At 41.3% G+C, this 12020-nt stretch overlaps 1 protein-coding gene across 3 annotated transcripts in view; it reads left to right on the forward strand.

Moving 5' to 3' along the window:
• The window catches only part of PDGFD (platelet derived growth factor D), a 150891-nt gene that overhangs the window by 102495 nt on the left and 36376 nt on the right, over window positions 1-12020 (forward strand). For 2 of the 3 annotated variants that reach the window (XM_068423896.1, XM_068423904.1), the window contains exon 4: window positions 11895-11954. The exons of the other annotated variant lie outside the window; for it this stretch is intronic. In XM_068423896.1, coding sequence (XP_068279997.1) covers window positions 11895-11954 — 60 coding nt within the window. The remainder of the gene's footprint in view (window positions 1-11894; window positions 11955-12020) is intronic. 3 annotated transcript variants of the gene reach the window in all.

Here is a 12020-nt window from a genome sequence, read left to right on the forward strand (position 1 = left end):
ACTATAGGTTTGGTACTTTAAAAATGCTGTCTGGTGTTCAGGAAAGACTCAGAGTTTTTGAACCGCAGAGCAAAGTCTTTCTGCCAGGGAGTTCACGACTGCTGTCCCCATGTTTTCTCCCCATAAACCTGCATTGCTGATGGAGGTGGACAGCCTAAAAACCTGGCATGCTCAGACCAGCACTGCGAGCCTAGGATGGCAAGGGTTTGGTGCCACCTTGGTATCTTCATAAATAAGGTATGAAGCTACCTCCTGCAATTTTTATTGATACTGATATCACACCCAAGTAGGTTAAAACTAACTGGATGTGCCTGTTGTCTGGAGAATACCCATCTTTGGTTTCCAGAGAAGCCGCTTGCACCCATAGACCTTGCTCTGAGCACAACCCTGTCCTGCACCTGTGGGAAGGTGTGAAGACACACAGATGTTCACAGACCCCCACCAGTGAGGAGAGGCCCCACCTCTGCCCATGGTCCCCTGGGAGGTGGTGATTGGTGGTGGTATGGTATCCCCTTGGTATGGAGAGATCTCCCCATGCCCTGTATGTGTGGGCATAAATCATCCTGCATTCCATGCTACCATGTCACATTGCAGATTAGTTTCATGTTTTTCTTCTTTGCGTAGCCCAGGCTCTTGGCACAAGTTCCTTTCTGAGTCCATGTATGCCATCAAATAGAGATAGGCTTGTACCTTTTTCTCCATTTACATTCTTCTAAATGAAAGCTTGTTTTTCTTTCCTGCCTCTGCTTCTGACCTCTGGTAGTCACAGCATATTTCTTTGTATTAAATGGTGTTTACAACTTCTTTTTTTTTTTTTTTTTCCAGCTTCAACTTCTGTGACATTTTCCAGGTCATTAGTATAAAACTGAAATAAACCGTTCCTCTTGATTTTAATTGCTTGAAAAATATCTAGGCTATTATAATTCTGCATCCATCCTTAGTCTATTTAGTTATGCTTGTATTTAGTCAGAATTTAGATAAAATATGTCACACACTAATTCTGACCCAGTACACACCTTCCTGGTCCTGAGATCATGGTCTCAGTTTGGTGTTTAGAAGGATTTCCCAGGTTGGCTTTTGGTAAGCTGATCCCAAAACTAATAACATGGTTTAGACAGATTGTGTACAAAAATGTGGCAAAAGTAAGGTCTTTTATTTTTACCTAGTCTTCATTCATAGTGTTACTTACAATTGATATTTGTAAGAATAATGCATAAGAGAAATGGGAAGTGTGAGTGTTCCTATTTAGCTTTAACAGCAATGACATTTTTTAGGAATAGATATGGGGGCGGAAGTCCAGTCTGAATAGTTTTCTTTTCCTTACTCTAGCTGTTTGATGAAACTCAAGTTAAAAGAAATTCCCAATAAGCAGTATCCCGTGCTGTTTACAATAGATCAACTGCTTTTGATCCCATCAAAAACCTGAAAAAGCTAAGAGACAATGGTTCTTGTATTCCTCAGAGATTATGTATTCTTGCTATTTTTATGATTATTATCACAGAATCACAGAATCACAGAATGTTAGGGATTGGAAGGGACCTTGAAAGATCATCTAGTCCAATCCCCCTGCCGGAGCAGGATTGCCTAGACCATATCACACAGGAACGCGTCCAGGCGGGTTTTGAATGTCTCCGGAGAAGGAGACTCCACAGCCTCTCTGGGCAGCCTGTTCCAGTGTTCGGTCACCCTCACCGTAAAGAAGTTTTTCCTCATATTTAACTGGAACCTCCTGTGTTCCAGCTTGCACCCATTGCCCCTTGTCCTGTCAAGGGATGTCACTGAGAAGAGCCTGGCTCCATCCTCATGACACTTGCCCTTTACATATTTATAAACATTAATGAGGTCACCCCTCAGTCTCCTCTAAGCTAAAGAGACCCAGCTCCCTCAGCCTCTCCTCATAAGGGAGATGTTCCACTCCCTTAATCATCTTCGTGGCTCTGCGCTGGACTCTCTCTAGTAGTTCCCTGTCCTTCTTGAACTGAGGTGCCCAGAACTGGACACAATATTCCAGATGCGGCCTCACCAGGGCAGAGTAGAGGGGGAGAAGAACCTCTCTCGACCTGCTAACCACACCCCTTCTAATACACCCCAGGATGCCATTGGCCTTCTTGGCCACAAGGGCACACTGCTGGCTCATGGTCATCCTGCTGTCCACTAGGACCCCCAGGTCCCTTTCCCCTACGCTGCTCTCCAACAGGTCTGTGCCCAACTTCTACTCATACATGGGGTTGTTCTTGCCCAGATGCAGGACTCTACACTTGCCCTTATTATATTTCATTAAATTTCTCCCCGCCCAACTCTCCAGCCTGTCCAAGTCTCTCTGAATGACTGCGCAGCCTTCCGTTGTGTCAGCCACTCCTCCCAGTTTTGTGTCATCAACGAACTTGCTGACAGTGCACTCTGTTCCCTCATCCAAGTCATTAATGAATATATTGAATAGTACTGGTCCCAGTACCGACCCTTGAGGGACTCCGCTAGACACAGGCCTCCAACTGGACTCTGTCCCATTGACCACCACTCTCTGGCTTCTTTCCTTCAGCCAGTTCACAATCCACCTCACTACCCGATCATCCAGACCACACTTCCCCAGTTTAGCTGCGAGGATGCTGTGGGAGACCGTGTCAAACGCTTTACTGAAATCGAGATAGACCACATCCACAGCTTTACCATCATCTGTCCACCGGGTTACGTCCTCATAAAAGGCTATCAAGTTGGTTAAGCATGACTTCCCCTTGGTGAAGCCATGCTGAGTGCCCCTAATGATCCCCCTATCCTTGATGTGCCTAGAGACAGCACCAAGAACAAGTTGTTCCATCACCTTTCCGGGGATGGAGGTGAGGCTGACCGGTCTATAGTTACCCGGGTCCTCCTTCTTGCCCTTTTTGAAGACTGGAGTGACATTCGCTTTCCTCCAGTCCTCAGGCACCTCTCCCATTGCCCACGACTTAGCAAAGATGATGGAGAGTGGCCTAGCAATGACTTCCGCCAGCTCCCTCAGCACCCGCGGGTGCATCCCATCAGGGCCCATGGATTTATGGATGTCCAGATTGTTTAATTGGTCCCTGACCCAGCCCTCATCTACCAAGACAGATTCCTCCTCTATCCTGACTTCTTCTGGGGCCTCAGGGGTCCGGGGCTCCTCGGGACAGCCTCCAGCAGGTATAGACAGAGGCAAAGAAGGCATTCAGTAACTCCGCCTTCTTTTTATCCTCTGTCTCCAGGGCCCCCACCTCATTCATCAGTGGGCCTACATTGCCTCTAGTGTTGGCTTTACCTGCAATGTATTTGAAGAAGCCCTTTCTGTTGTCCTTGACCTCTCTTGCAAGGTTTAATTCCAAGGAGGCCTTAGCTTTCCTAGTTATTTTGTTAGTTGTATAGTTGTATAGCACTCCTTTTTTGTTGTCCTAGAAAACGCAATGCCTTCCAGTCAAAGCAGGAGGGTAAACAAATTGTTTTGCTTTGCATTATCTGTGAAACATAACACATGCTCCTGCTGCATGCTTACTGCAGAATTAAACGACATCCTCTGGGAGAGAGCTCAAAAACAAATGGATCCTTCACAAAAAATCAATAGGCTTGAATTGCTGCTAGGACAGCTAATGTCCCTTACAGGTATCTTTTTACATTGTGTCCTCAGCTTTGGAATTAAATTTGCTTAGCTCCATTAGAGTTTTTCATTATTATTATTATTCCTCCCATGTTTCTCCCAAATCACATCTGCAAATGTGAGCATGCATGTCAGAGCACTTAGCATATCATCCTAGTAGAACAACTGAAAACTTGGAATATTAAATGAAATTAGGCTGTAGTTGTTAATGATTATTTTCCACTGATTATAGAGCGTGCTTAAATCTATAAAAAATGAGTAGAAACCCAAGTGGAAGAAAGATAGAAAATTAATAGCTAGGTCCTAGGAGGTTTTCTTTCATTAATTTTTTTCCTTCTACCCCTAGTACTGGGGCCTCAGTACGTTCTTGTTTGGTGTGAGTCACACCAAGAAGCAGGACCTGAAATAACCAGCTGTCACTGCCTTCTGTTAACTCTGAAAGACTTTTTTGCCCACCTGGATGCTGCCGGGCAAGCGAAGTGTCAGCTTTTTCAGTTTTGCTCAGGGCAGATTCACCTATTACCAGGGAGGCTGCTTCCAAAACCTGCCAGTCAGCATGGCAGAAGTTCACCAAAGTCCTCTCAAGGGCACTGGACTCTGGCCTGGGAGCGAGTTTTTGGCTCCTGGGATCACTCCTCCCAAGTTGTTTTCCACCTGGCAGCATCCTGACACCATTTTAATGTGAAATATCGCACTGACCAGGACCCCTCTTGATGTCCGCTCCTCACCGCCCTGGCAGAGCCGACATGGGGCATCACAGGGGGGCCAGCAAGCTCTGCAAAATGGGCTGGCACCATGGCCCAGGCATGCTTAGACACTAAACCAAGGCGAGCAAGGAGCCTGGTTGCCTTCAGCACCCTCCACTGTCACTGCCAAGAGATGGGTGCTGCAGACCATAAGGCACAAAGAATCACTGCTGAAAGCAAATTTTCCTTTCTATACAATAGTAATATAGAGGGAGCAGGGATCAGGGAGCAGCCACAGTCTTAGCTTAACGCACCTGGCTTGCATCCCTGGGGAGCGATAAGGTGAGCCAGGGCTCACATGGAAACAGCAAATGCAGCAGCAGTCTATAACATCAATGGCAGGAGAGTGGTCAGGGCAACTGCACGCTCATTAGTCTGACCTAGAAATCTTATGGGGCACTTGTCAGTAGAGAAGGTGGTTAAAGATAGAGGAAACTAGAAAAAAACTCCACGTCTCTCTATCAAAGGAGCTCATGCCAGGCTGGAGGATAGTCTGGAGAGGAAGGAAATGCTGTATAGCAAATCTAATTGGACTTCAGAGGAGCATCTCACCTGGTGCCATGCAGGAAGTAATCACTTATGCTGGAGGAGATGGCAATTAATAAAAGAGCCATGAGGCAGTCAAAGGGGAGACTGTGCTGTAATGCAAAAGGGAGTATCCATCCAGGGAGAGCTCGCTAATGGGAGTTTCTAAAGGGTTGGTCTTATGATCGGTTTTATTTTCGGGTTTTTTTAAAACAGCCTGTCAGAGTAGCATTTTAATGGCTTTTGCAGCATACGAAGAGAGCTGAAGTGCACTGCTCATGAATGGGAAAATCAGAGTATCGGAGAGGAGAACTGGGTGATCTTGAGCACTGGAGAATTGATTTGCAGTGAAATGCAACAGCCCAAAAAGAGCAAAGAGTCCACTCATTTAGAGATCAATAACAAAAACATTTGCTGTTAAATGGCATCTCACTGGTTAGCAAAGGACGGAGAAGGTTTCTGGGTGTACTAGGCATAGGACCAATGAAGCAGTAGTTGCATCTTTCTGTAATACTTTGTACATTTTTGGTCCCTATAGTATGGAGCAACCACATCTTTCTTGGACTGTGTTCAGGGAACAGCTACAGGACAGTCGGGGGAAAAGAGGACATTTCTTACTGAGGGCCAAGACAACTTGGCTTGCTTAGTGTAATAAAATGGATGCTGAGAGGAGATAAAACATCTCTTCAGAAGTACTGCAGGAAGCAAAAGGACAAAGCTAGCACTTACATAAGTGCAATAAAGATAAATTTAGCTTGGAAACAGCCAACCAGTCTGAGGGGTTTGGAAGTGACAACCTGGAAGAGCCTTTCAAGTTTTGTGCCCCAGTGTTTAATTGCAGAATTAAAAATTGCCATTCAGGTAAAAATGGCAAAGGAGTGATTGCAGAGTATTTACAATGAATGTTAGTTGATTTATATTTTGTATACAAGTGCTTAAGTGCAGTATGCATCAGAGTAGCTATTAGCAAATGAAATCCCTTGAACATGGAGATATAAGGACAGGCCTCTGTGATAAACAGAAAAATTAAAGGCAATGAACAATTTGCACAGCATGGCAGTGAAGTCCTATGCACTCTCTTGTGAGCATGTGCATCAAACGAGGTGCTCACGGGCAGTGTAGTTTTAGATGACATCTGATTTTTCAAAGGCATAGCTAACATCTCACTTGAGCAAGTATTATCTGACCTTTTAGAGAGATCATTTAAATGTCAGTGTCTTGGGCACTCTTACAATATGCACAGGAGTGCCTCTTCATCCTTCACCAAAACTAGGTGAAGAATGAAGTATTGACCAAACATAACTTATTAAATGTATTTTTTTACTTCAACTTTTCATAAATAAATGTATCAAACTGCAGTTAACCTAAATCATTATTACAGCCTTAAACTTTTGAAATTTTAAGTATCTTGTGCTTCCCGCTCAGTTCTAGCTAGTAAATGTGTCAGAACAAATCAAGAGTGATTTTATATGTCATCTTGCGCTAGCATTAACTTAGTCATAACTGATAAAGTTGTAGCTACTGATATGTAGTGGCAACGGGGCTTCAGAAACTCAATTCGTGTCTTTTTTTAAAGGGCAAGAATCATACTGTCACATTTGGGATCAGACACTTTGGTGGTTGTCTGACCTTTTGTTACTGACTTTAAAATAGTGGTGTCATGGATGGCCTGCCTCTATGGGACTACACCAAAAAAATAGAAAAGAAAATTCAATATGGTTAAAGTTATTCATTCATTTCTTATCTGTTCCAGTAATAGTTGCCATCAGTGGTAAAATTTGCTCGTACTTCCGTTCGAATATTGCTGCCTTCAGATTACAGCCACCTGATTTTGTTAAATGCTTGCACTGCTAGATAAAAGCTTGTTGACAGTGGTAATGGCCTCCTGTAGTTAACTACAGGTTATTACCTGGAGAGACAAGGTTAAGTTACCTCTAACCTTCTTGAAAGACACTGGCCTTTATTTCATGTTTCATCGCAAGGCATGATTTTCACATTACAAATAAACATTGTTACATACTTTCCAAATTCAGTATCTTTTATTTTAAAGCCTGGTCACCAGAACTGAACAGAGCAGTGATTTGGCCGTTACTGTAGGTAAGAAAAACGCAGCCTCTGACTTCCTAGTGAATATCCTACTGTAAAAAAATAGGTATCTTTCCACATCCCTAGGAGAAGTGGTAATAAATATCATTCTGATACGAAAATGAAACCTAGCAATGTGATGGACTGAAAGTATGGTAAAAGTAAAAGATATTTCAAAGTGTACATCTTTATGCTTTTATTTGTCTTTAAGAATAGAAATTGGAGTGTACTAAAATGCTACACAAGAAATTATAATTAATCAGTGGAAGTATACAGATTTGAGTATTTATTACAACATTTTTTTGAATGGAACTATGACTTTTCTTTTGCCTCTTACTTACCTAACACTGTTGCTGTTACACAGTGTGTTCTGAGTTTGGGGTCTATTTGCTTGAAATACCTGTCGCTTTGTATATAAAATGTAATATCTATAAATTCAATGATCAGAGGAAATATTGGTACTATGGCTTGTTACAGGGAAAAAAAGAAAAACCTTATTTCCAGATTGTTATAATTTATTATTACTAACTACAAGTTTATCTGCTTATCAGCTACCTGTCTGCAAACAGCTCTGAATGCAATAGATGCTTGTTGACTATTGTTCAAAAACAGATGTCATTGAGTTTCCTTTTATTAACATAAATGTTAAGATAATTTAATCTCTTTTTCTTCAAGTTGTAATTTACCCTAGGTTTTCCTTACAGACCTTCCACTGTCCTAGTTCCCAATTCTTACGTTCCAGTGAAAGATTCTTACTTCTTTTTGTTTCTGTACTGGTCCTCTTTGAACATGTCCCATTTCACCTCTGATTTGGTTTTGCAGAATCTGCTTTGTTCTTCAGTACATTCCTTAGCCCTGTTCTTCTGCAAATTTCTAGAAACTGCTTCTCTTTATTTATAGTTTATAGCTATGGCATCTACATACCACAAATGAGGTGACCACAGACAAAGCCCAACACTTGCAGCTTCTCTGTGTTAATTTTTCCTTAGTTTGTTTCTTTCTTCCTCTTTCTCATGTTTACTTGCCCCAATAACATGCCTGCATTTTTACCTTTTCCCCCTCACTTCTCTTCCACTCCCATGACAAGGTCACAGTAGAGAAGTCATCTTTCAGGAGAGGAATTTATTAAACCTGTAGGCCCTAAACATCACTCTAGGATGTTGTCTGGGCTCTTAACCACAACTCTTTTGTGGACCTTTCGCACTCCCTGAAGGAGAGGGAATCACCTCAGCTTTTATTAGTTTATAGTTGTTTTGGCAGATAAACAATCTTTTACCAAACCTAATCCAGTCACCCCAGAGACCTGCAGATTAGGAGAAAGAGTTTAGAGAGGAGTTTATAGAGATATGGAGATGCTTCTTTTCACTGGAGAGAGCTGCTGGTGTGTTGTGCCCATCCTGTGGCAGTTACTGCCTATCCCAGGTATCATGTCTCTCAGATGTCAAGCACCAAGATGACAAAAGACTGGCCTACAGTCATAAGGTATGTAAAAAATGAACGATCACAGAAATGTTAGAAAGTGCTTCTTGCTTTTAATTTGAGGACCAGGAGTAATTCAGCATTGCCGGGAGGACTCACATGTTTTGCCATATTTGTGGTACGGCAAAGTGAGTCACGGACAGCATGCTTCTCAAACTGGCGAGCTTCCTATCCTCATCCCTGGTGTTTTCCTGATGCCTCCCTGTTCCTACTGATGCTGCCAAACCCCATGGCTTGAGCCAGGCAGAGCCTGTGCTGCTGCAGGTCATGGACCCCCAGGCTGCAAAACATCTTCCTCAGCAACCAGTGCTATCTGGCTCTGCAGTCTGATATATCCTTGATAGCAGTGTTTTTGCCTCACAATCTCCACTTGTGAAAGCCCTAGGTGAAACAAAGTGTGTTCCCTGTGCCTCCTTGTCACAGGAGATCAGTGGTGGGAGACAGGCTATAGACAAAGTCAGTCTGTGAAGGAGAGAGTAGCTTATCTTTGTCTGAAACAGAGCCAAGAACAATATATCAATGTCCACACATATTTAACTCTAAGGACTGACTCAGAATTTGTCTTGCTGAGGTGTAATTTTGGAAGTTGAGGTATGGAAGTCGGTTTTCTTCAATAAAAGTAGCTGCTATCAGAAGGTAACTGGTAGCTCTGTTGCTTTGCCTGTATTTTTGCTGCTTGTAGAACAGTTAATGCAATGCTTTGCTGAAGTCTCATGTAATGTTATGTTACCATGACACACATACGAAAATAAAAGTACTGTTGTCAGGGTGATGTATCCAAGTTATTACCACCCTCTTTTTCCACTTTTCAGTTAAAAAAGATGTAATTTTTTTTTTTATAATGAAAAGTTTTATTGTCGTTTTAAGTAAAGGAAAATACGATAGTCAAGTGATCATATGCAAACTCATGTAAACAAAGTAGTATGAATTGAATAGCTAGCACTGAAAATAGATTTGTCCTTCAGGTTCTGCTAGGGACAATGGTGAGCAAGGAGGAGAGGGTTTTGTAATGATGACAACCACTTTGATATTATCAATTGAAATAGCTGCAAGCAGAAGCCATAGGTAATAATAATCTTCAAACTGTAGAGGTTGAAAGCTCCAAGAAGCCAAGAATGACTGCAGCTGCCTTGAGTGATGGTGGAACAAAGCCATATAGTTGTGAATAGTTTATGCAGATGAAATATAATCATAGAGTCAAAATGTGCAGTCATCAGGTTTGAGATCCAAGAAGCAGGTGGTACACATGTCTATCTCAGGGTTTTGGAGGGGTTCCCTGGCATCAACCATCTCAAATAATCATAGACTAAAGAAAGAGTTTTTATATCTACAATTAGATAACACAGGGGGACCGTCACTTCAAACACAAAATCATTCCTTGTCTACGGTCTTCTCCAGATATTCAATGAGGCAGATTGTTCCTGTTTTAAAATAATGCCTCAGAACTCAATGCCACTATTTTTCTGGAAGTGCTAAATGAAAGCTAAGGATAGAGAGGAAATGATTTACAAGTTTTGCAACTGGCAACCATTACCAGAGGATCCATGAGCTTTTCAAATCCATTTTTATGTACTTTAAATCGTGGCTTGTCAAGAACTGGGCAACCAAATGTCTAGAGAATGTGGCCAAGGTAGCCCACTGCTCCTGAATTATTTATGACCTGATCATATAATTTACAGATCTATTTACTGTTTATAAAAAAAAATCTGCATTAAAAATTTCACCAATAATGTTTTGCTTCTGTATTGCTAGAAGAAAACGACCACTTTAATTATTAACTTTTAATAGCCCTGCAGTTTCAGTGGTCACTTAGTGACACTATTGTGTGATGGGGTTTCTTAACTTCTACTAATCTTAAGTACTGAAGAAATCACTACAGTTTTACTGCCTCAAATTTGAGAGAAAGGAACATTTTAAGGAAGAAGAAACAATAACAATATTGAATAAACAATCTTGTGACTTTTGAGACATTTGAATATTTTTCTGTAACAAATTAAAAACATTAAAATAACACGTATATTGAGTGTGCATCTGAAAGCGGCTCTGTTCCATCTTGACTAAAGGAGAATTTTATTCATGAATTAGCAGATTATGTGATCAATTTTCACTTTTCCATTCCTAAGAAATAATTGAATATATGTGTATGTGTATGGTCCAATGCAGCATTGAGTCTAGAGAGCATCAGCTGAGCAGCTACCCTTCTATTTTCCCTTTCAGTTGCCAACTTAAAAAATGCGTAGCAGGTACTGAGTCAGTGTAAAATGGAGAGCTCAGATCCATCATCTTTAAATCCTTTCATTATAAATTCTGTTATTAGAAATGAAAATCTTTGTATGATGTCACTTCAGTCCACTTTCCTTACCTGCCTATTCATGCTGCTCATTAGCTATTCACTGCATGTGCGTGTTTAATAACCATTCTGTAATGTTGCCTTTTTTCCCATTTTTCATGGTTTAATTATTCCAGTTGGAAATGAGTAAAACTGCCAAAAGATTAAAGAAATGGCTTCTTCATTATTTAAGTAATGATTGCCCATCACTGGTCAGACAAGCGGATTGGGATTCAGGTGACCACATGTCAATATCTACTGTTTTGACATCTGTATCTAAGCTAGTCTTCCCAGGCTCCCTTTATAGACAATGGAGAAAAAAAAGCATTTTTAGGATGCAATGTTATCCCAAATTAAGCTTCTAATATAGATCAGATTATTTGCACCCTAAAAATGCTAGTTTTAGTTGACTGTAAATGGAAACAAGAGTGACTAACTTAGATGTTTGCTTTGTAGGTGTCCAAAGGTAGATGAGATGAATCCCATCCCTGTGCTCAAATTATTCATTAATGCCCAGAGGTTTTTTGTGATGCCACTTCTAATGTGAATGTACTGTGGCTGTGTTTTTTGATGTAAAAGACATAGTGCTATTCAGTGCTCTGCACAGGTGAGCAAGTCCTGTTGAGCACAAACACCAAAAGCAGTACAGTCGTGTTAGGACTTCATTTCAAATGGATTAGATTACCCTACTTTTCACCTTGGCTAAGTAGTACCAGGGTATTAGCATGTCCACATTCTTTCCAGAACGGATCAGTTTGGAGAACCACATTAATACTCTGATTGTAGACATACAGAGGTGGTGTTTAATATTTGTGTTAGAAGATAAATGTATTGACCTTGACCAGATTAGGTCCTCCTACGCAAAGCAGCGTATATCATGTTACAAATAATAATACCTATTCTTGCCCCAGCAAGCTCACAAGGAGCTAGTTTATAAACACTGAAAAGGAAGGAACCTGAATGGAAGTAGCATTATTTAGGAATGACACATGGCAAGGGCCTCTTGCATTAAAGAGGTTTGAAAAAGGTCACAGATGTTGAATGCTGAGACATTTTTTAGTTTCTGCAGTTAACTTAGGAGATTGCCTTAATGGTGATTTTTCCTATGGATTTTTCCCCTTAGGATGATTTCCAGCATGCAGCCTCAGAAACCAACTGGGAGTCAGTCACAAGCTCTGTCTCAGTAAGTAATTTCTTACTATTTTGCCCATGGATGGATTGATAGGATGGCTTGAATCGAACTCACTAA

The sequence above is a fragment of the Nyctibius grandis genome, chromosome 2, assembly GCF_013368605.1.
Source record: "Nyctibius grandis isolate bNycGra1 chromosome 2, bNycGra1.pri, whole genome shotgun sequence".
NCBI classification, from domain to species: domain Eukaryota; kingdom Metazoa; phylum Chordata; class Aves; order Nyctibiiformes; family Nyctibiidae; genus Nyctibius; species Nyctibius grandis.